The sequence below is a fragment of the Musca vetustissima genome, unplaced genomic scaffold, assembly GCF_032173495.1.
Source record: "Musca vetustissima isolate MV318-11 ecotype Yass unplaced genomic scaffold, APGP_CSIRO_Mvet_v1 utg19164, whole genome shotgun sequence".
Taxonomy (NCBI): Eukaryota; Metazoa; Arthropoda; class Insecta; order Diptera; family Muscidae; genus Musca; species Musca vetustissima.
In genome coordinates, this window is record NW_026874237.1 from 131,935 (window position 1) to 157,776 (window position 25,842).

General features: G+C 36.0%; 1 protein-coding gene across 1 annotated transcript; it reads left to right on the forward strand.

Moving 5' to 3' along the window:
- Positions 1-22,651: 22,651 nt before the first annotated feature.
- On the forward strand, positions 22,652-23,272 carry LOC133331930 (sericin-1-like). Its single transcript, XM_061540321.1, has one exon. It carries the CDS (start codon positions 22,652-22,654, stop codon positions 23,270-23,272), a length of 621 nt encoding a protein of 206 aa, XP_061396305.1.
- Positions 23,273-25,842: the final 2,570 nt, after the last annotated feature.

Sequence of the window (25,842 nt, forward strand, 5' to 3'; positions counted from 1 at the left end):
TATAATTTGTAAACACGATACAGGCCACAGTTATGGACCAATCTTCATGAAATTTTACATGTAGGATGGGTTCTTCCCAATGAAGACCCCTATTGTTTTTGGTAAAGATCGGTTGATGTTTAGGTGATGAAATGGACAAAATACTTAATTTTTGTCGGGTTTTCTGGTCGCTCCAGATGCCGCAATTATGACCCAAACATTTTTACATGGAGAAGGGAAACGGGCCAAAGAATAAGCATGCCTGTTTTGATAAAGATCGGTCAATATTTAGCGGCCCTGACTTTTGTGTCAAAAATTACAAAATGTATATTCTATGGCGTATATATTTACCCCTGAAGGACATAGGCCCGAGAAGTTGATAGAATATCCAAAAGGAGTGGTTGACCTTTAAATTGATACCAACTATATTTTCGTATGTACTCGGATGTCAGAGTTTCACTTAAATATTTGCAGGTGCCTACGTATTCATATATTATTTAGTAACCCATTACCAGAGAGGAAATGTAGCGCTGATCACTTTGAAATGTTCCATAAGGTTCCAGGTATGGTTAAGGACAACGCCTTTAATTTTTGGTGATGATCAGAAACCAATATTGGAATGAAGTGGACCGAAAACTTAATTTTTGTGTTTTTTTTTTCGAGTCGATCTATAGGCCACAATTATAAGCCAAACATCACAACATAATCCACGGTGAAGGACAATTAATTGGAAGGGCTGTACTGAATATTAGTAATATTTGTTGACCTCTAGTCGGTCAAGAGGGTACTAATATCGCGAAATATTGCCCAAGCTCAGATATAGGACCACACAAACTTAAATTTTTGTGGAAGTTGTGTAGGGTATCATATGGTCGGCCCCGTCCGACTATACTGCTCCGCTCACTGATTTTATAATTGGTTATGAGGCTTTTAATTGGTTATAGAATTGATAAGACTAAATGCTTATTTTCCGTTTTGAGTTTATAGTCGTTAAAATCCGCCGAACCGAATTTTTATACACTCCAACTGGTGGTGCATATTCTAGATTCTTTAAATCGGTCGACTCTCGGGGACTATGTTATTGTATTATTGTATTGTAATATTCCACTCTTAGTCTAAAGGTATCAGATAAGGATGGGTTTTTCGTAATAGAAAGGGACGAAAAGAATTAAAAGTGGTACAATTAGTATTTGGCGAACCGGTGCAGCTAGAAATCCGGAATATATCTTTAGATTTGCACAAAATTTTGAATTGGCCCCAGAATGATGTGTGCTAAGTTTCGAGAAAATCGGGTCACATTTAGATACATATCTTCTTTCGATTTTATGTTAATGGAGCACCAAAGCCCCTATATGTAAGTGGCTTTGAAATCGGTTCAGATTTAGATATAGCTTAGCTTCCATATATAATTTGGACCTATTTGATATTACATTTTAAACAGTGAAGCATACAAAATATAGTGTGTACATATTGCTTTAAATCTATATACAAAATTTAGAATAGGTTGCAGAATGGAATGTGTTGTGATTTATGTTCATATTTAAGTTCGCTCAATTTCATGTCAATATTCTTTCGAATATACCCAAAGTGGTGAAGGGTATCACATATTCGGTCCTGTCCGACTTTGATGTGTGTTAAGTTTCGTGGAAATAGGTTCAGATTTAGATATAGCTGCCATATATATTTTCGTCTGATTTAATGTAAATTGTATACCAAAGTCCCTATATATCTTTCGATTTGCACGAAATTTTGCATGGGTATAGAAAGATGTGTGTTAAGTTTCGCAAAAATCGGTTCAAATTTGGATATAGCTCCCATATATATTTTCGTCCGATTTAATGTAAATGGTGCACAAAAGTCCGTATATATCTTTCTATTTGCACGAAATTTGGCATAGCGTACTAAATAAAGTCTAGAATGATGTGTTTTAAGATTTCTGAAAATCAGTCCAGATTTAGATATTAATCCCATATATATTTTCCTCCGATTTAATGTAAATGGTGCACCAAATTCCACATATATCTTTCGATTTGCACGAAATATGGCATAGCGTACTGAATAAAGTCTAGAATGATTTGTGTTAAGTTTCGTTAGAATCAGTTCAGATATAGATATAGCTCCCATATACATTTTCAACGGATTTAATGTAACTCCTATATATATTTTCTTTTGAGTTTATGTAAATTGTGCACTAAAGACTCAAATTTGTCCGCCACAATTTTGTACAATGAACTGTAGTTAATATAAATATCTGACAAGTCTCGTTGAAATTGGTTCAGATTTAGATATAGCTTCTACATATATATATATATATATATATATATATTCGTCCGATTTTACACAAAATTTTGCACAACTTTCAGAACTTATTATAACATAGAAAATAGATATAAATTCTACACTAAACTCCCCAGGTGGGCCCGATTCACACAAAATTTTGCTCAACGTACTGAAAATACTATAATATAATGTGTGGCAAGTTTTGTTGAAATCGGTTCAGATTTAGATATAGCTCATAGATATAGTTTCATCCGATTTCAAGTAAAAGGTGCAAAAAAGACCCAAAGTTAGGCCGTTTGCTATAAAATTTTGCACAACGTACTCAAATGTAACGTTGTGCAAACGTTTGCAATATTTTGTAGGAATCTTTTCGGATTTAGATATAGCTCCCATATATAGTATCGCCCGATTTTAGTTAAATAGTACACCAAAGACCCAGCGTTAACATAACATTTTGCACAGCATACTGAAGTTTATATAACCTAGCATGTGGAAAGTTTGGTTGAAATCGGTTCAAATTTTGATAGAGCTAACATATATATTTTCTCCCGATTTTAGGTAAATGTTCCACCAAGAACTCTAAATGTGGCCGATATGCATAAAACATACTGAAATTTGTATAACCTAACCTGTGACAAGTTTCGATGAAATAGGATTATATATCAATATAGCTTTTATATATATTTTCGTCCGATTTTAAGTAAATGGTGCACCAAATTTCTCATTTTTATCAGTATATCATATAGTCGGCCCCGGTGAAGGATATCATATAGTCGGCCCCGGTCGACTTTACTACTTTCCTTACTGGTTTCTATTAGTCAAAATTCAATCCACAGTGTATAAAAAAATCGAAATATTAAATGGCGCCTGTTATTATATGTTATATGTTATATGTTTTCACGTCATTTTTCTGAGTTTATTTCCAATGTGATTAATTGTACCAACTGCCATAACATTTGAATACACCGACTAATAGTAATAATTGGCGTCTGATATATGAACAAGTAACAAAAAGCGTTGGGAAAATTATGTTCAAAATTATGTTTTTTTAAATAAATGATTTTTAAAATTGTCTTGTTTTGAAAATTACTCAATTTATAGGCGTCATCAATAAATATATATATGGAGATTATATAGGTATATGCAACAGAAAACTTATTTTGAAATATTGTCTGGTTTCGAGAACCATTACATATATAATAATAATGCAAAATATACATCACAATAATAATAACAAAGCATAGAGGTAACATTATACATATGTATGTACTTGTAACCTTAAGTTGTCCATTGGTAGTACTTAAGTAACATCAGTTAAGTGTTCGGTAATGGCATGACGAAGAAAAATTAAATTGCTTAAGTTGTACCGGAACATAGATATGAACATTTGATTTAGAATTACGATTACAAACGTGAATGCCTCGCCAAAAGAACAATGGTTTCTACATCGCCAGAGCATAGGCTAATTAACAGCAGCATGGCGATGATGAGGTCTAGCGAATTAAAACTAAGAAATGACAAAATGTGAGAATGTGAAAAAATATTATGTCTGTTACTAGCATTTCCAGGCAAACAAGGTATTCAAATTAATTTGCTACAACACAAAATATGCACACATTTTACATCATTCATAAACATTATATATTTAACATTTCAATTTGTAAATTTGAAATTAAATGAAAAGGGACAAATTCAAGCAAAGCCGACACTGTTTGATGCTACACCAAGAAAAAAGTTACGAGGGCGGTTCGAAAACTTCTTAGCCTAGCAATGAAAGAGAATAGTTATTTTTTTCAAAAATATTTCTATTTGTATACCCTCCACCATAGTATGGAGGGTATATTAGTTTTGTTTTTCCGTTTGTAACTCATCGAAATAATCATTTTCGACCCTATAAAGTATATATTTTATTGATCAGCGTAAAATTCTATGACGATATAGCCATGTCCGTCTGTCTGTCCGTCTGTCTGTTGTAATCACTCTAGCGTCTAAACGAATTGAGATAGATCACCAAAATTTTGCATAGAGTCGTCTTTTGTCTGCAGGCAGGTCAAGTTCGAAGATGGGCTTTATCGGTCCACGTTTAGGCATAGCTCCCATATAAGAGTACCCCTAAATTTTCGGTATTTTGAGGTTCTTGAGCGCGTTTTTCAACTGAATTCACTGAAATTTGGTACATTGAGTTCTTATTGGGTAGCAAATCTCTCCACAACAAATTATAAATATGGGTCCATATTTTCGGATAGCCCCCATATAAGGGTACCCCCAATTTTGCGGCATTTTGGGGGGTTTGATTGCATTTTCCGACCGAATTCGCTGAAATTCGGTACTTTGAGTTCTTATTGGGTAGCAAATCTCTATGCTAAAAATTATAAATATAGGTCAAGATTTTCGGGTAGCCCCCATATAAAGGTTCCCCCCAATTTTGGGTATTTTAGGGTTCTTGAGCGCGGTTTTCAACCGAATTCGCTGAAATTTGGTACATTGGGTTCTTATTGGTTACCAAATTTCCCCACTAAAAATTATAAATATAGGTCCCCTTTTTCTGGTAGCCCATATAAGGGTACCTCCCAATTTCCAGTTTTTGAGGGTTTTGACCGGATTTTTTCACCGAATTGGCTGTAATTTAGTAATTTCAGTTATTATTGGGTAGCAAATCTATCCACAGAAAATTATAAATATATGTCATTTTTTTCGGGTAGTCCCCATATAAGGGTACCCCCAATTTTCGATATTTTGAGGTTCTTGAGCATGTTTTTTAACCGAATTCGCTGAAATTTGGTATTTTGTGCAGGTCGCATTTATGATCCGATTTGGATGAAATTTGGCATAGGTCTCTTATTTGGCCCAAGGACGAACCCTATTGAAATTGGGAAAAATGTTTCAGATTTAGATATAGCTCCCATTTATATTTTCGTCCGATTTAAGGTAAATAGTGCACCAAGGTCCAAGGGAACAGCGTAATAAATTATGTCTAGAATAATGTGTGTTATGTTTCGTGAAAATCGGTTCAGATTTAGATATAGCTCCCATATATATTTTCGTCCGATTTCAGGTAAATGGTGTACCAAATTCCCTTAATATCGTTCGGTTTGCACGAAATTTGACACAGCGTAATTAATTAGGTCTAGAATGATGTGTGTTAAGTTTCCTGAAAATCGGTTCAGATTTAGATATAGCTTCTATATCTGATCAAATAACAATATTGTATCTGTTGCAGAATGGCATGTTTATGGATCCAAGTTCATTTTACTGGTCCTTTAAAAATACGACGTCTGTTAGGATTCATCTGTTGAACATACCCAAAGTGGTGAAGGGTATCATATAGTCGGCCCCGTCCGACTTTTGAATTTTTCTTACTGTTTTTTTTTACTGGAGCACTTTCACCTAATTTTATCATTATAAATTTATAGTCCGAATAAACTATTTTATGGAAATATTTAATGACAGCACGCATTTCTAATTTTTCCATTGTAAAAAAATTGCGGATGCGTTTCTATATGAAGGAGTTCCATTCATGTATTTTATACTAACAGAAGGCTGCATCGATGTGTGGTGCTTGTACGCGAGTATTTCGCCAGAAATCGCCGCTTTGGTCCCAACTGACTTTTTGCTCTTCCCAGAACTGAAGACACCGATGAGAGGAAAACGTTTTGCTGCGATTGAGGAGAAAAAAATCGAAACCGAAGCTGTTTTGCGAATTGGAGAAAAAATGCAGGGATATGTGCATTGTATCTGAGATAGATCAATTTCAAGGGGACACATTTATTATTGACGAAAAATAATCCGTTAATTTTTTTGACATTTTTTAAATTCTATGCTGATTTGATTTCCCCCTGGCATTTCTGGTAATTGAAGGGTGAAAACATTGTTTGTGAACAATTTCAATTTGGCTCCAAGTTTTGACATAGCCCCTGTCTAGTGTACCTCCCCATTTTCATATAATTTCCCTTCGAAATTGGTGTAATGTAGTTTTCCTCCTGAATCGAAACCGATTTGTTATACTCCTCACCATACAGCATTACCTGGTATTGTCTTTGTGGATATGTTTGTAACATGCAACAGGAAACAGATAGCATAGTATCATTTTCTGAGTCCATCTGCCCATGAGTTTGTCCGTCCGTCTGTGGATTTAAAATTGCAAACATAATATAGGCCGTATTTATGATGCGAATGAGATGGTCTAGGGATGAATCCTATTGAAATTGAAATTGTGGCGATTAAGTTTTGTCCGATTGAGACGAAATTTTGCATAGCGTATTTATTTGAACCTAAAATAAAGTGCTTTTAGGACCATTGAAATAAGATCAGATCTAGCTCATATAAAAATGTTCATACTATTTTATGTAAATGACACACAAAACTCCCAAGGTTGATTCGATGGCGTACTATTTTGTGAATTTGTTTTTTTTTTTTGTTTTGTTATTCAATTTCGTCCCTATTTGATAAACTAATTCCTATTAATCCAAAAATTTGTAACATACCGACAATTCGAAGTGTCAAATTAGACACTTGATAAGTTTGTTAAGATTATTCGCTACCAAATCAATATGAATTTTCGGTCCAAAATACTCCAAATACCAATTATCGTGAAGTACCATTTTATCTCGGTTATGTCTGCCTTTGTAGAAAATTTTAGCCATCTTTGATATAACAAACTAATACCATCCTCTTCTGGAGTAGGGTATAGCTATTTTAACCATAACCATAGACTACGTTTAATGAATGTGATAACGCAAAAAAATGCTAAGCTATAATTTTCGCACATCTACTAAAAAATAATCAAGCTCGAAAATGGTAATTATCCCAACACATTCACGAACAATTTTTTTTTTTTTTAATAAATGGACTTCTATTAATGAATGATATGTAATTATGTCGGTATATACATACATATATAACAATGACTATGTATGTAACTATTTTATTTTTTTCATTCGGAGGTTAAAAGCTGTTAAGAATAATTTAACCATAAATTGTTAACTCAAGAAAAATCAACAGCACAATGCCTCCTGCTAACAAATAGACACATGGGTGTATGGCCACAGAATAAATGGATGGATGAATGGTGGTGGTAGTCCACCACCATTACTGTCATTAATTTTCAGTGCGTCTTGTTTACAAAATTATTTGAAGAATAGACCTACCTGTAACGTCGACTGGCCACGTCCATTTGAAATAACTGGCGCTATAATTCAAACGTAAGACGAATGAAAAAAAGACCTCCAAAATAAAAATGAGCAAAAAATTGGCTACAAATGTTGCAAACTTTAAATGATGAGTCCGCCTGTAGTACGAGTATTCATAGTTAGTTAGATAGTTTGGTATGATGTGAGCAGAAGATATCAGAAATTCACATTGATTACATTGCAAGTTCTATGGCATAGTTGATGGTCAAATGAATTATATACATTAGATCATGTTTTGCAGTGACTTATTAATTCACTTTTCAAAAATGCTAAACAGAAAATGTTTTCAAATAATAATACGTTTAATTTGAAGATATTATTCAGCATTTAAAAGATGATTTTTCGAAAATGTTTGTTTTGCAAAATGTCTATATATTGGTTTATATTTTTGTTTACCTGAGGTGGTTGTTGTTTTGGTCCAACTATTATATCGCATTTCGTATGTACGATATACATTCTAATGAAATTAGAGAACGCTCAGAATAAATTATTGTTGGAGGAAAATGAACACCATACCTTTTGGCAGATACTAAAAATTTAAATTAGAAAATTGGCAATATGGCACTTCACGAGATGGTGCAAGCCTCTCATATAGAAGCACAAACCAGTAAGGAAAGTAGCATAGTCGTACTAGGCCGACTATATGATACGCTTCACCACTTTCGGTATATTCTACATATGTATCCTAACAGACGTCGGCTTCTCGAAGGAATATTTACATGAAATTGAACGAACTTAAATAGGTGATCTTTATATACATGCAAACCAAATAACATCAATCTAAATTTTGTAAATGGATTTAAAGCAATCTTTACATATATATCTAAATCTGAACCGATTTCAAGGAAACTTGTCAGATATTAATATATATTCATTTCAGTACGTTGTGCCAATCGACCTAGCTATGGGTCTTTAGTGCACCATTTACATAAAATCGGACGAAAGTATATATATGAGCTATATGTAAATCTGAAACGATTTCAAGAAATCTTGACACACAAAAGGATATTTTAAGTTCAGTATATTGTGCAAAATTGTGTGCCGGTCGGCCAAACATTGGGTCTTTAGTGCATATCTAAATCAGAACAGATATATCGAAATCTGCATCGATTTTCTCGAAACTTAGCACACAGCATTCTGGACCTAATCAAAAGATATATAGGGACTTTGGAGCCCCATTTACCTTAAACCATACGAAAATATATATGGGAGCTATATACAAATCTGATCCGATGTTCTCGAAACTTGACACACATGATTCTAGACTCTATGCAAAATTTCGTGCACATCGAAAGATATATAGGGACATTGGTGTACCATTTATATAAAATCGGACAAAACTATATACGGGAGCTATATCTAAATATGAACTGATTTTCACGAAACTTAGCACACATCATTTTGAACCTAATTCAGTACACTATACAAAGTTTCGTGCAAATCGAAAGATATGTTGGGGCTTTGGTGTACCATTTATATAAAATCGGACAAAACTTCATATGGGAGCTATATCTAAATCTGAACGGATTTTCACGAAACTTAGCACACATCATTCGGGATAGACGGACGGACATGCATAATTCGACTCATAGTGATTCTATGCATATTCTCAAGAGAAACCATGTGCCTATCTCGTTTCCTTTTGCCTTTTACAAACATATGCACAAAGATATAATACCCTGTACCACAGTGTCGTGAAGGGTATAATGATTCATGATTGGCATAGCACCAAAGTAGCGGTCCGTCCTATTTATATGGCTGTAATGTGGGATTCATTGACGAACATTTTCATTAAGATCTAATTCGAAAGCATAGCCTCATTCTCCAACTGGAATAACAGCAATTTGTGATTGGGTCTCTGTGGGCAAAAAATTCAAGTCCCAAAACAACTTTACATTGTTATTGCAAAATAGTCAGATGTTTGAAGACTTTATCCGATCTTGTGGAATAACCGGTTTAAGGAAGGCCGAGAAGATAACGAACTCGTCCTGGCATCCCGATCACTTTAACAAACAATGAAAACATTGAAGCTTTCACGGCTTTTGGATAATTATCCAATTACTATCAGAGAGATTGCTCATGATATTGGCATGTTGCTCGGCTGGTGCCAATCAATTTTTTCGGACGTAGTGCGACGTTGGTGGAAAGCACTTCGTCAGAATTATAGAAAATCAAATCACCTTGAGAGTTTTTAGCCAAAAATACAATTTTTATCAGCCTCAACAGTATTCAAGTAACTTGGCACCGATGATGTTTTCATTTTGCCAAAAATGAAGATACCGACTAAGGGAAAGGTTCTGAACGATTGAAGATATAAAAGAAAAAAATAGCTCATGATTTCGATGATTTTTGATGCGTCTGTCCTCTGACAAAACGAAATATCTAATTACAGATTCATGAGGAACGACCCTTAATAGAAAAATGTTTTTCTCCCACGCAGCACCGGTATGCCCAATTACGGTCACTACGGTTGGAAATTGCTTCATTGGCTATAAAATACCGGCAAATTGGGTAAATCAATTTTTGTAAATTTCACCTTTGGCCTCTTTTGTTTTAATCGATTTTTATATGCGATTTGATAGTAAATAGAATTGATATTGAAGCATAATATGAAAAAAAATCAAAAATTTAACATTGCATTCCTCTGCTACTACAAAATCGAAGGCGAATTTTTCTGTGCATATGTATATTACAGCAAAAGGAAACGAGATAGACACAGGGTTAATTATCAGAATATGCATAGAATCACTTTCTGAGTCGTTTTATTCAGGTCCGTTCGTCCGTCTGTCCATGTTGAATTGTAAATGAAGTAAGTGCAGGTCGCATTTATGATCCGAATTGGATGAAATTTGAAACAGCTCTTTTAGTTTGCCCAGGGAACCTTGTTGAAATTGGGAAAATCTGTATATATATATATATTCGTCCAATTTAATGTAAAGTCCCTATTTTCACAAAATTTATCACAGCGTACTGAATGATGTCTAGTATGATGTGTGCTAAGCTTTGTAAAAATCGGTTCAGATCTAGATATATTTTCGTCCGGTCTTAGGTAAATGGCGCATAAAACTCCGTACCAAATTTAGTACACATTAGTAAAAATTTTTAAAACTTTCTACATATCTCGATCATACACCTCTACAGTGATCATGACTCCAAATTTCATGATTCTAGCTCTATTGGTTCGCCAAAAATTCAAATTGTACCAAATTTAGTACCATTTAGTACCCATGAATATAAATTGCTTAAACTAAATCCTGACCCCTACAGTGATCCGATTTCAAATTTCAGTGTTTCCGCTCTATCGGTTCATCCAAATCCAAATGGTACAATTATAGTACGATTTAGTACTTTTCGTACACATCAGTAAAAAATTTCCAAAACATATCCCATTCCTACACTCCGACGGTAATGCTAATTTCAAATTTCAGTATTCCAGCTCGATTTTTACTTCCAAAATAAATTTGCACCAAATATAGTAACACGCTTTCAAAGCCATATCCTTCACACTCCAAATTTCAAGGTTTTAGCTCTATCCGTTCACATGCTACTATAATGTACCAAAATTAGTACATTTTCGTACTTTTAGAATAGTTAAAGTTCGAATTTCCAAAAACCCTTTGGTACATCTATCCTACTCGCCATCAACGACCACAAAACCCAAATTTCAGAGTTCTAGCTCCACCGGTTCGCTAAATACAAATGGTATCACATTTAGTACGTTTAGTACTTTTCGTACCGTTCTAGTACGAATTTCCAAAAACCCAGCCTTATCTGTCACATTTGGACCAAGAGTGAGCCTCACCCAAAATTTCAAGATAATGGTATGTCCTTTACTCATTTTCACAATACATTAGTACTAAAATTTGTGTACCCTTTTATGCAAAATTATATATTATGACGATATATTTTGGAACCCATAAATGTACTTGTAGATTTTCTCTTCCTCCTTATTTTCGATTAAAAAAAATCTATCATAGATGTCTCTTTTCTATTAACCAAGGTTAACACTAAACAATTATTTGGTAATAGCAAATTCGAAATCGTCTTCATTACGACGATTTGCCGCATTGAAAGGGGCACTGGAACAAATAAAGTCATAAAATGTGGCCACAAGGTGTAGTAGCAAAAAAATTGTGATGGTTGATGATTAGTTGGATTGTACCTGCAGAATAATGGACGCATATTTTCAAGTTACAGAAGCTTTAGAAAAATAAAACTAAGCGGACAATAATTGCTGGTCTTGTGGTGAAACATTGGATTACAGATAGACGTGCAACAAAATTAAAAACCAAACAAAAATGTGAAGGCGTTTGGCTTGGTGATGGATTTTTTGGCAATGGCAACGACAAAAGCAGCAGCGCAAACAATTAAACGAAAAAAATGATAACAAAAAGACTACCGCGGCGACGACGACGACCTGACTTTACAAACACCGGCTCCAATTTGCCAAAAAAAAAAAATACAAAAATTATGGCCCACTAAATAAGCGAAGAGAATTTTTTTTTGCTATTGTTGTTTTATTATTCGCTCAACAAATGCGAACTGTGCACAATTGAAAGCACTTTGTGTGCATTGTTTGCGCTGTGCGACTGTAATCATCGGCTCAAGAATAGAATTCAATACTCAATGAGAATAGACCGAACAAACGGCCAAATGATGGCCGGGCGGACAGACAGACAGGTAGACCGGCTTGAACAGCAGCAAATTTTAAATGCAAACTTATCTTTGCCACTGATGCTAACGATAAATCCCAGCATAGGGTCAGGGGGGCATTGCGACGATATCCGTTTTATGCCTTGGGTATGGTTGGTTGATTGGTTGGGTGGATGGTTGTTTGTTCGGCTGTTTTATGACTAACACTGTGTCGTTTTGTTGTAATGGTCTGTTGTCAAACTTTTATTAAACTAACGTCTTAGTGCAATTGTTGAGTATAAATAGTTGTTGCTAATCTCCAGTAGTTATTAGTTGAGAACCTTCAATCTTTGCGGTCACAGCTGTTCCCTGATTTGTTTGTTTGGCATAGGATATTATTAAGAAATGAGAAGTTGTATCCTTGTTTTATTGGTGGCTTTTGCGGCCCAGGCATTAGCAGGCTACTTGGGTGGCGGTGGAGGAGGAGGCGGTTGGTCTAGTGGTGGAGGTGGCGGCTGGAAATCTGGCGGTGGAGGTGGCTGGTCTTCAGGAGGAGGCGGCGGTGGTTGGAAATCTGGCGGAGGTGGTGGTGGCTGGTCAGGTGGCGGCGGCGGTGGTTCTACAAAAATTATTAAAATCATCTCCTTGGGCGGTGGTGGAGGTGGTGGCAAAGGCGGCTGGTCTTCTGGTGGAGGAGGAGGTGGCTGGAAATCCGGCGGAGGGGGCGGCGGTTGGTCTTCTGGCGGAGGAGGTGGTGGCTGGAAATCTGGTGGCGGCGGTGGTTGGTCCTCGGGCGGAAGTGGTGGTGGCTGGAAATCGGGAGGCGGCGGTGGCGGCTATAAATCTGGTGGCGGTGGTGGTTGGTCCTCTGGTGGTGGAGGTGGCGGCTGGAAGTGGTAAACAGACCAAAGTTAAATGATTTTCATTAACCACAAAGTGATACCAATTATTCAAGCAGTGATATCTTTAAAAGACAAAAGGCTAAATCGTGTTCTCATAAATTAATATAAAACGTTTATAAAAAAAAAAAAAATATGATACTTTTATATAAAACGGAAGAGAAATTATATATTATTATGTGTGTGCATAAATAAAAATGTATAGTATTAAGAGTTAAACAACAACAAGGTATGCGACCTTTCATTGCCTAATCAACATTATTATTCCAAAATTCATAAGAAAATTATCAAAATCTTTGGCATAGTATATTCCAATTTGATGGACATAGCTGAGAAATTAAACGAAACGTATATGAAGGAGCTATATGTACATCCTAAACCATGGATGAAATATGCCTGATGTTTCGAATACATAAGTCGCGTTTTGTGTTTAAGTGATTCCCCATTATCGGTTTCAAAAAATTTAATTTTAGTTTTTATTTAATTCGAACATACACTAATTCAAGAAAGTCCCTTTAAAATTGCATGTGATAGATATTGCCGATTAATGGTGTTAGCATCAAGAAATCAAGAGTGGGGGTCCCCTTTAAAAGACAAGTGCTTTCATAACAGTGAGAAGAGTGAAATATTACTCATAAAGAAATAATCAGGCGTCAGTATATATCGAACGTTTTGGTGTATTGGCTATTGATTCGTATTATTCTTGAGATCGGAGGTCACGACAATATATTAAAGTTCCTAGTGGTTTGGAGACTTCATAACACACAAATGCCAGTAAACCCTATCGTGGATCGTCATATCTCGACTAGCTGAGTCGATCTAGACATGTGTGTCCGTCCATTATAATTTGTAAACACGATACAGGCCACAGTTATGGACCAGTCGTCACGAAATTTTGCATGTAGGACTGGTTCTGGCCAAAGAAAGTAATGATGCGTTAATGTTCAGGGGATGAAGTGGACCAAAGTTTTTTATCTGTGTCTGTTTTTTGGTCGTTCTAGAGGTTACAATTATAACCCGACCACCACGAAAGGGTTCTGATAATGGAAAATTTTTAAAATTTCTATTCGATGGCGTACATATTTACTCCTGGAGGACGTTTTTGAAGGAGAAGTTTATAGTATATCGAAGAGGTATTGTTGACTTAAAATTGATACCAATTATATTGTTTTACTTATTCGGATGTGGGAGTTATGCTGTCTACGCATTTTGATAATATTACCATTACCAAACTAGAGGGTGAAATCGCGCGGATTTACGTTATGGTCAAGGACGACACATACAAATTTCGCTGATGATCCGATGAAATTTAGGGATTATTGCATGAAAATTATAGTTCGGTTGTAGTTGTGTAGGGTATCATATGGTCTATTTTTATACCTTTTATACCTCCACCATAGTGTAAGGGGTATATTAAAATTGTTTAGATCAGCATAAAAGTCTATGTCAGTTTGTAAACTAGTCTGTCCCCACTAAATATTATGGGTCCACTTTTTCTGTATATTTCACCATAGTATTGGAGATATTGTGAACAAGAAGTTTTCAGTTTATATCCTGTAAAGTATGACATTCTATCACAATTAAGGCTTTTGCCTCCGTCTATGCGTCTGTTGTTATCATTCAACCTTCGGAGGGTATCAAGATAGAAAATTGAAATGCCAGTTTCGAAAATGAGCTCTATCGACCCACATTTATGCATAGCGCCATGTAGTGATTCATCCCAATTTTCGTATTTTAAATGCTAAGATTAATTTTGGTATTGACATACAAATCAAAAAGGTGTAATGTTCTTTCATATCAAGTAATTGTCAGTGCACTTATGGCGGAGGGTATCCAATGTTCGGCCGAACATAAGCCCTTTTTATACCCTTCACCACACTGTGGTACAGGGTATTATGTATTTGTGCATATGTTTGTAACAGGCAAAAGGAAACGAAACATGGTTCCTTTTTAGAATAAGCATAGAATCACTATTTAAGTCGATTTATGCATGTCCGTCCGTCCGTCTGTCTGTCCATGTATTTTTGTGAACAAAGTACAGGTCGCATTTATGATCCGATTTAGATGAAATTTTGGCATTGGTCACTTATTTGGCCCAAGGACGAACCCTATTGAAATTGGGAAAAATCGGTCCAGATTTAGATATATATTTAGATATATATATATTTTCGTCCGATTTAATGTAAATGGTGTATCAATGTCCCTATATATCGTTCGATTTGCACGAAATCTGGCATAGCGTAATGAATTATGTCAAGAATAAGTTTCCTGGAAATCGGTTCAGATTTAGATATAGCTCCCATATATATATTTTAGTCCGATTTAGGTAAATAGTGCACCAAAGTCCCTATATATGCTTCGATTTGCACTAAATTTGGCATAGCGTACTGAATTAAGTCTAGAAAGATGTGTGTTAAATTTCTTGAAAATTGGTTCAGATTTAGATATAGCTCCCATATATATTTTCGTCCGATTTAAGGTAAATGGTGCAACAAAGTTCCTATATATGTTTCGATTTGCACGAAATTTGGCATAGCTTACTGAATCAAGTCTGGAACGATGTGTGTAATATTTCTTGAAAATCGGTTCAGATTTAGATATAGCTCCCATATATATTTTCATCCGATTTAAGGTAATTGGTGCACCAAAGACCCTATATATCTTTCGATTTGCGCGAAATTTGGCACAGCGTAATGAATAAGGTCTAGAATGATGTGTGTTAAGTTTCGTGACAATCGGTTCAGATTTAGATATAGGTCCCATATATATTTTCATCCGATTTAATGTAATTGGTGCACCAAAGACCCTATATATCTTTTTTATTTGCACGAAATTTGCCATAGCGTACTGAATTGCGTCTATAATAATGTGTGCAAAGTTTCGTGAAAATCGGTTCAGATTTAGATATAGCTTCCATATATATTTTCATCCGATTTTACGTAATTGGTGCACCAAAATCTCTGAAAATCATTCGATTTGCACGAAATTTGTCATAGCGCACTGACGTGTGCTATGTTTCGTGAAAATTGGTTCAGATTTAGATATAACTCCCATTGTTTCATTTAATATTTTCTTCACTTAATCGTTAAAAGTTTTCGGATATAATTGATGTTATAAGTCATTTATTTATTTGCTCGCTTCGTTAAGACAAATTTTGTATAGAGATTTTAGCGCCACAAAGAAATAAACAAATTAAATTTTTACTTCCTACTGTTGATGGCAATTAAAATATTTGGAATAACTTGTTAAGAGCAGTAGTTAATAATCATTTTTCAAATATAAAAAAATGTTTGTTTGAAATAATTCATAACATTTTTCTACTAACAACTTAAAATTTTAAATTACTAAAACTTTTAATGAGAAAAAATGTGCATAGTATTTTCCTTCACAGAACAGTTTTAATAGGTGTCCAGGTTTCTACATAGCCCTCATTCGGCATATCCATGGTTCATGCCCAATTTTCCAATAGGAGTGTCTGTAATTTGATTCTTTTTTCATTTTCTCCCGACAGAACTTTACTTTGTTACAACTTCCTCAAGCTGCGTTATGCGTTCACATTTATTTGGTCGATGTTTATTTCGTTTATACTTTTAATTATATTAGATTGGAGAAAAAGAAATTCATTATTTTTTCGGCAGATTACTGTACAGATAGATTTCTCGTAAAGTATCGATCACACAATTTCAGATTTATGCTCCATGGAAGAGTGACATTTCGCAGTAAAAAATAGCTGTGAGTTACAGGATGTTAAAAATGGAAGTGAACAAAGAGAAAATTCGGTACATTTTACAGTTTTTCTTTGACAAAGGCGAAATGCAAGCCAAGCGACTAAAATTGTGACTGGTGTTTATGGTTCTAATACTGTAACAGCCAATTATGTGCAATTTTGGTTTCGTAGATTCCGTTAAGGAATTTTCGTCGAAAATGTCGATGAAATCGTAGAAATGGTCGAAGTTGACCGGCATGCTAGCAGTCGTAACATCGGCCAGGATCTAAAAATCGACCATAACTTTACACAAAACCAGTAAGGAAAATAGTAAAGTCGGACGGGGCCGACTATATGATACCCTTCACCACTTTGGGTATATTCAACCGATGAATCCTAAGAGTTGTCGCATTTTTGAAGGACAAGTAAAATGAAATTGGATCCATAAACATGTCATTCTGCAACCTATACTAAATTTTTCCAACATTAGTATATGTTGCAAAAATTTAGTTACTTAATTTAAAATCGGACGGAAATAAAAAAGCTATATCAAAATCTAAAGCGATTTCATCGGAACTTGTCCCAGGTTATGTTATACTAATTTCAGTATGCATATCAGAAACATTTAAGGATCTTGCATCATTTATTAAAAATCGGGAGATAATATATATGGTAGCTCTATCAAAATTTGAGCCGATTTCACCAAAACTTTCCAAATTTTAGGGACTTTGATAAAGAATGATATATAATGACTTTGGTATACCATTTAATTAAGTCGGACGAAAATATATGTGGGAGAAATATCTAAATCCGAACCGATTTTCATGAAATTCAACACGCATCGGCTTTGGTGCACTATTTACCTAAAATCGGACGAAAATATATATGGAAGCTATATCTAAATCTTAAACGATTTTCACGAAACTTGGCACACATCATTCTGGACCTAATTCAGTACTCTATGCCGAATTTCGAGCAAATCGAATGATATATAGGGACTTTGGTGCACCATTTACTTTAAATCGGACGAAACTATATAAGGGAGCTATATCTAAATCTGAACCGATTTTCTCGAAACTTAGCACACATCATTCTGGATCTAATTCAGTACTTTATGCCAAATTTCGTGCAAATCGAATCATATATAGGGACTTTGGTGCCCCATTTACCTTAAATCGGACGAACCTATATATGGGAGCTATATCTAAATCTGAACCGATTTTCTCGAAACGTGGCACACATCGTTCTGGACCTAATTCAGTACTCTGTGCCAAACTTCATGCAAATCGAAAGATATAGAGGGACTTTGGAGCCTCATTTACCTTAAATCGGACGAAACTATATATGGGAGCTGTATCTAAATCTGAACCGAGTTTCTCAAAACTTGGCACACATCGTTCTGCACCTAATTCAGTACACTATGTCAAATTTCATGCAAATCGAAGGATGTAGAGAGACTTTGTTGCCCAATTTACCTTAAATCGGACGAACCTATATATGGGAGCTATATCTAAATCTGAACCGATTTTCTCGAAACTTGGCAGACATCATTCTAGACCTAAATGATTAGGCTGTACCAATTTTCGTGCAAATCGAAAGATATATAGGGACTTTGGGGCACCATTTGCATGAAATCGGACGAAACTATATATGGGAGCTATATCTAAATCTGGACCAATTTTCTCGAAACTTGGCAGACATCACTCTAGGCTGAATTCAGTACGTTATGCCAAATTTCGTGCAAATCAAAAGATATATAGGGACTTTGGGGCACCATTTACATGAAATCGGACGAAACTATATATGGGAGCTATATGTAAATCTGGACCGATTTTTACGAAACTTGGCAGACATCATTCTAGACCTAAACGATTAGGCTGTACCAAATTTCGTGCAAATCGAAAGGTATGTAGGGACCGTTTACATTAAATCGGTTAAATATATATATGGGAGCTATATCTAAATATGAACCGATTTTTAAGAAACTTGGCAGACATCATTCTAGACCTAAATGATTAGGCTGTACCAAATTTCGTGCAAATCGAAAGAAATATAGGGGCCGTTTACATTAAATCGGTTAAATATATATATGGGAGCTATATCTAAATCTGAACCGATTTTTCCCAATTTTGAATAGGGTTCGTCCTTGGGCCAAATAAGTGACCTATGCTAAATTTCATCCAATTCGGATTATAAATGCGACCTGTACTTTGTTTACAATTTTACATCGACAGACAGACGGACGGACGGACGGACATGCATAAATCGACTCAGAAAGTGATTCTATGCATATTCTCAAAAGGAACCATGTGTCTATCTCGTTTTCTTTTGCCTGTTACAAACATATGCACAAAGACATAATACCCTGTACCACAGAGTGGTGAAGGGTATAAAAAAAAAAAGGAAGGAAAGAAGTAAAGTCGGACGGGGCCGACTATATGATACTTCACCACTTTGGGTATATTTAACAGATGAATCCTAACAGACGTTGAAGGATCATAAACACGAAAATGGATCCATAAACATTGGTCAGATATAGAGTTGCTATATATATATATATATATATACAGTTCATTGTACAAAATTGTGTGACAATCGGACAAACTTTGGATCTTTAGTGCACAACACTTAACACACATCATTCTAGATCTAATTTATTACGCTATGCCGTACAAATCGACTTTGGTGCACCATATACATTAAATGGGAGGAAAATATATTTATTTATTTTTTAAGTTAATTAATGTTTTCCTTGTACAGCAAGACAAAAGTCTTATAAGTGACAGCATAGGATTATATATATAATCACATGTCCACAACTTTTTAATAATATGTATCTTAGATATTATAAAGGTGGTAAAGGAATGGGTACCTAATGGAAAATAATATATATGATTAAAAAAACATGAGTTGAAATAAATTTAAAAAAATGAACTAGAGATTTTATTTTGAGAAGTGAGTCGAAATTTACTCCACACAGGGATTTAGAATACTGTGAGACATTTTGTCTGTTACTTAGGCCATACACGTATCGTGTTATGCTATTAAATGCGACATTCAATTTGTGACGACAGAGGGAATCACAATTGGCAAACAGCTCACAACCATACAATAAGCTTGGAACTAGGAAGGTTTTGGCCAGCAGACAGCGAATATTTGGAGGTGTGTATGAATGTGTTAGACACAGAGCCCTTAATTTCGAGTAGGTTTGTCCTACGATAGCAGTGATATGGTTGTTCCAGCTTAATGATTTGTTGAAAATTACTCCAAGATCTTTGGCGCTGGATACCAGCTGGATTTTTTCATTGTTGACAAGAATGTCAGTACGCTTTGGCGCTGGATACCAGCTCGATTTTTTCATTGTTGACAAGGATGTCAGTACGCTGCAATGATATTTTTCTGTTTTTGTGAATGATTAATCATTTTGATTTAAGCGGATTCAATAATAGGCCATTAGCTTTAGCCCACTCGCATAATCTAGAGAGATCCTGATTAAGAATTTCTACACACTGACTTATATTGTTTAGGGAGCTACTCAAAAATACTTGCACAAGTTGATCAGGAAGATCGTTCGCGTATAAGGAGAAGAGGAGCGGACCTATGATGGATCCTTGGGGGACTCCTTTTTTTACAGCCATAGGTTTAGAGATCAAGGTTCCAGTGTAAACTGACTCAGATCTATTTGAAAGATATGACGAAATTAGTTTTGTAGAAGTTGTGGACAAATTAAAAAAACGACGAAGTTTAAAACACAAGTTTTTGAGTGATAAAGCAAAACAAGAAAACATATCTTATTTTCGTCGATCTCGCACCTTATAGACTCTGAAACTTCTATAAGAGCAGTGGTGCAGCTGTGCCCTGCACGAAAACCAGATTGAAAATTACTGAGCAGTGAGTTTATTTGAAGATACTCGGACATTTGTTCCTGCACGATTTTTTCAAACATTTTTGAAAGGAAGCGCAGAATTGCAATTGGGCGAAATTCCGAATTTGATTTTGGTATAGGTATGATTTTTACATGCTTCCAACGACTAGGAACTGTGCTTGAAGTGAGTATGGAATTAAAGAGATATATATGGGAGGTATATCCAAATCTAAATCATTACGCTATGCCAAATTTCGTGCAACTCCACACACATCATTCTAGACCTAAAACACTACGCTATGCCAAATTTCGTGCAAATCGAGAGATATATAGGGTTTTTGGAACACCATTTACCTTAAATCGTACCAAAATATATATGGGAGCTATATCTAAATCTGAGCCGATTTTCACGAAACTTAGCATACATCATTTTAGGCTTAATTCAATTCGCTGTGCCATATTTCGTACAAATCGAAAGATATTTATGGACTTTGGTGCACCATTTACCATAAATCGGACGAAAATATTTATGGGAGCTATATCTGAATCTGAACCGTTTTTTCCCAATTTCAATAGGGTTCGTCCTTGGGCCAAATAAATGAGCTGTGCCATATTTCATCCAATTCGAATCATAAATGCGACCTGTACTTCGTTTACAATTTAACAGACGCACGGACAAGCATAAATCGACATAGAACGTAATTCTATGCATATTCGCAGAAGGAACCATATGTCTATCTCGTTTCCTTTTGCCTGTTACAAACATATGCACAAAGACATAATACCCTTACCAGGGTATAGGGATGCGTAGTCGAGCGCAAGAGTCGACTTATAGACTTTTGGATTTTTGCCTTTTACTAAAAAGTTGAATTTTCGATCCTTGGGTTTTTTTTTTTTTTTTTGAACCTGTTCGATCTTTAGTTTTTTTCGAACCTTTTCAAAATCGATTTTCGACTTTTACCACCTAAAGCAAAATCGACTAAAAATTTAATTTTTTATGGATTTAATTTTTAAAAATTGTTGTCAACAGATGAAAGAAAGTAGTTTGGAATGTGTAATTTTTGGGCAATTTCGGACTTTGTGATAATAAACCAAGAATTTATAAAGAAAATCGAAAGTCGATCTTGAAAAGTCGACTTTGCGATTTTCTCAAATGTCAAAAGTCGACTTCGACTTTTAGACTTTTCAATACCAAAATTCGATTATTCGATTAGTCGAAGGTCGATTTACTTATCCCTAAAAGGGTATAATAAAAATAATGGATTTCTTTTTCCCCAACCTAATATTATGCAAATGAGATCTAATTTGAAATTCATAGCAATGCTCTAATTAGTGTCTATCTAAATCAGAATGCGGACAATAGTCACTTATTTTTTCCTCTCTTTAAAAACTTTAAAACTTGACCTCCGAAATTATACACCTCCACCACATAAGTAGCACCAAACCTTGCAGTCAAACAATTGTTTTCAATTAATCAGTCTCACATTATAACCTTTACCCTCCCGCACAATAGGCATCCGTAACACAATTCCGAATTCAATCGAAAGTGATTTGCAGAATTCATCTCAAAAAGTAATAATTTAGGCCTGAATTTGCAAAAATGTTTTTTTTTTTTTTGCATACTCAGCAAACGCCACACATACTTCTTAGTTAGAAATCTTAGACGCCACCGCTGCCGTCGTCGCCTGTTACACAAATACTTTACAATTAGAATAGACAGTCGGACAGACAATGAGGCGATTACAACGTACCACAGCACAGAGACATACGTGTAACTGCCACTTGGCAGGCGGGTACGGTCGGTCGATCGGTCGGTCGGTTGGTATGAACGTAGTTTTATTGCCACTTAAAAATGGTGTCGTTTGCCATTACCGTTTGGCTGGTGTGCTGCTGCTCAGATTATCATAGTTTGTAGAGCACAAATTATTGTCAAATTTCTTAGGCTAAGCTCAGCCAGCACCGCTTTGCTATTTCTGTTCTGTGGTATAAATAGTTGTTGTTAATCTTTAGCAGTTATTAGTTGAAGCAATTCAATCTTTGCGTACACAAGTTAAGCAAGCTTTCGGTGGAATATTCGTTCCTTAAGAACTCTCAAGCAAAAATGAAACACTGCGTTCTAATTATGTTGATCGGTCTGAGCGGCCAGGCTCTTGCAGGCTATCTAGGCGGTTCGGGTGGTAGTGGATGGAATGCTGGTGGAGCTTGGCCAGCCGCCAGCTCATCAGTATGGTCCAGTGGAGGATCAGGAGGTTGGCCAAGTGTTGGCGGTGGTTCAGCAGCATGGCCAAGCGCCGGCTCCGCTGGTTGGAGTAGTGGCGGAAGTGGTTGGTCAAATGGTGGTGGCAGTACAACCAAAATTATTAAAATCGTTCCTGTGGATTCGGGAAATGGTGGTTGGTCAGCAGCAGGAGGCAGTGGTGGTGCCTGGCCCTCTGGTGGAAGTAGTGGCGCTTGGCCCTCAGCCGGAAGCAGTGGCGCTTGGCCATCCAGTGGCAGCTCTGGCGTTTGGCCATCTGGGGGCAATTCAGGTTGGTCTGCTGCCAGTAGCTCGAATGCTTGGCCTGTCAGCACTGCATCGGTTTGGAAATCCAGCGGTGGCAATGGTGGATGGTCTCAAGGCGGTAATGGCGGTGGCTGGAAATCTGGTGGTGGAAGCAGTGTTTGGGTACCTGCTGGCAACAATGGCTGGTCTTCAGGTGGAAGCTCCGGCTGGAAGTGGTAAATATTGCCAATTATTTTCAACGAGTTATTGGAAATATTATCTACAATAATTTGTAATTGTTGGCCATGTAAATTTTTGTTTGTTCTATAAATAATTTTGATAATATTTTTTTATATGTTATATTCATGTAAGGATACTAATCCCAAATCCTTTGTATAATAAAAATTCATATCCTTTTCCAAAACAAGCTTTTTAGTTTTTGATTTCCTAGAACCAAATAGTAAAGTATTACATTTCATAGTAAAAAATGACATTGCATAGGTAAATAATCACATAGTACTCATAAGGAATTAAAAGTCTTCATGAGCATTGATTTGAAACCAAAATTTAATTTCGCGGAAGACTTTAACCTTAAATGATAGTTTAACAAAACATGTCGAATATATCCTAAACTCAATCTATTCGAAACGTAATTGAGGGAAGTGAACTCTTTAACCCTACAGTCATTAACATAAAAACGTATAAACGTGGTACATTTGTACCCATCCAAATATAGCGCTATATGTACGGCGCGACCGAACTTTTTATATCCTCCACCATGAGGATGGCCATTAAAATATCTAAAATATTTTGTTTTTGCAAAATAGTCAGGCTGAATCCCAGTTTGTTGTTTTTATAAAAAAACAACTATTTATTAGTGGGGAATGTATGGCATTGTTTGCCGAGGGGTAAGGCAGGGAAGACTATAGTTTCGGATCACGCCACTGATCCTCATCAGTTCCCTTAGTTTTTTGTTGGGATATTCTCCCCAGAAGCTATTGCTTCTATACAAAAAACCTTTCATACCCAAATGTCTCTTGTAACAAAGCGAAGTACTTAGCTGACCAACGACATAAACTGCATGAGAATTTCGTTGGAGCCTCACTTCGAGGTTAACAAGGCATTTACAAACAATACCACACCTTTCCCACTGTTGTGTGTTGTCACATCGCGACAAATGCACACAACGACTTTGTTGGTGTTGCTAGTATACAGCAACAAACCAAACAGTTCAACCGTGCCTGCGTCTACAACTTCAGTAGTGTTGGCGGTTTATTTGGGATACCATTTGTATTTTGTTTTTGCAAAATAGTCAGGCTGAATCCCAGTTTGTTGTTTTTATAAAAAAAACAACTATTTATTAGTGGGGAATGTATGGCATTGTTTGCCGAGGGGTAAGGCAGGGAAGACTATAGTTTCGGATCACGCCACTGATCCTCATCAGTTCCCTTAGTTTTTTGTTGGGATATTCTCCCCAGAAGCTATTGCTTCTATACAAAAAACCTTTCATACCCAAATGTCTCTTGTAACAAAGCGAAGTACTTAGCTGACCAACGACATAAACTGCATGAGAATTTCGTTGGAGCCTCACTTCGAGGTTAACAAGGCATTTACAAACAATACCACACCTTTCCCACTGTTGTGTGTTGTCACATCGCGACAAATGCACACAACGACTTTGTTGGTGTTGCTAGTATACAGCAACAAACCAAACAGTTCAACCGTGCCTGCGTCTACAACTTCAGTCGTTGGTCAGCTAAGTACTTCGCTTTGTTACAAGAGACATTTGGGTATGAAAGGTTTTTTGTATAGAAGCAATAGCTTCTGGGGAGAATATCCCAACAAAAAACTAAGGGAACTGATGAGGATCAGTGGCGTGATCCGAAACTATAGTCTTCCCTGCCTTACCCCTCGGCAAACAATGCCATACATTCCCCACTAATAAATAGTTGTTTTTTTATAAAAACAACAAACTGGGATTCAGCCTGACTATTTTGCAAAAACAAAATACAAATGGTATCCCAAATAAACCGCCAACACTACTGAAGTTGTAGACGCAGGCACGGTTGAACTGTTTGGTTTGTTGCTGTATACTAGCAACACCAACAAAGTCGTTGTGTGCATTTGTCGCGATGTGACAACACACAACAGTGGGAAAGGTGTGGTATTGTTTGTAAATGCCTTGTTAACCTCGAAGTGAGGCTCCAACGAAATTCTCATGCAGTTTATGGCGTTGGTCAGCTAAGTACTTCGCTTTGTTACAAGAGACATTTGGGTATGAAAGGTTTTTTGTATAGAAGCAATAGCTTCTGGGAGAATATCCCAACAAAAAACTAAGGGAACTGATGAGGATCAGTGGCGTGATCCGAAACTATAGTCTTCCCTGCCTTACCCCTCGGCAAACAATGCCATACATTCCCCACTAATAAATAGTTGTTTTTTTATAAAAACAACAAACTGGGATTCAGCCTGACTATTTTGCAAAAACAAAATACAAATGGTATCCCAAATAAACCGCCAACACTACTGAAGTTGTAGACGCAGGCACGGTTGAACTGTTTGGTTTGTTGCTGTATACTAGCAACACCAACAAAGTCGTTGTGTGCATTTGTCGCGATGTGACAACACACAACAGTGGGAAAGGTGTGGTATTGTTTGTAAATGCCTTGTTAACCTCGAAGTGAGGCTCCAACGAAATTCTCATGCCAGCTAAGTACTTCGCTTTGTTACAAGAGACATTTGGGTATGAAAGGTTTTTTGTATAGAAGCAATAGCTTCTGGGGAGAATATCCCCAACAAAAACTAAGGGA

Bases quoted from the DNA above. Each gene is read 5' to 3' on its own strand.
- LOC133331930 (XM_061540321.1), top strand. From the start codon at position 22,652: ATGAAACACTGCGTTCTAATTATGTTGATCGGTCTGAGCGGCCAGGCT.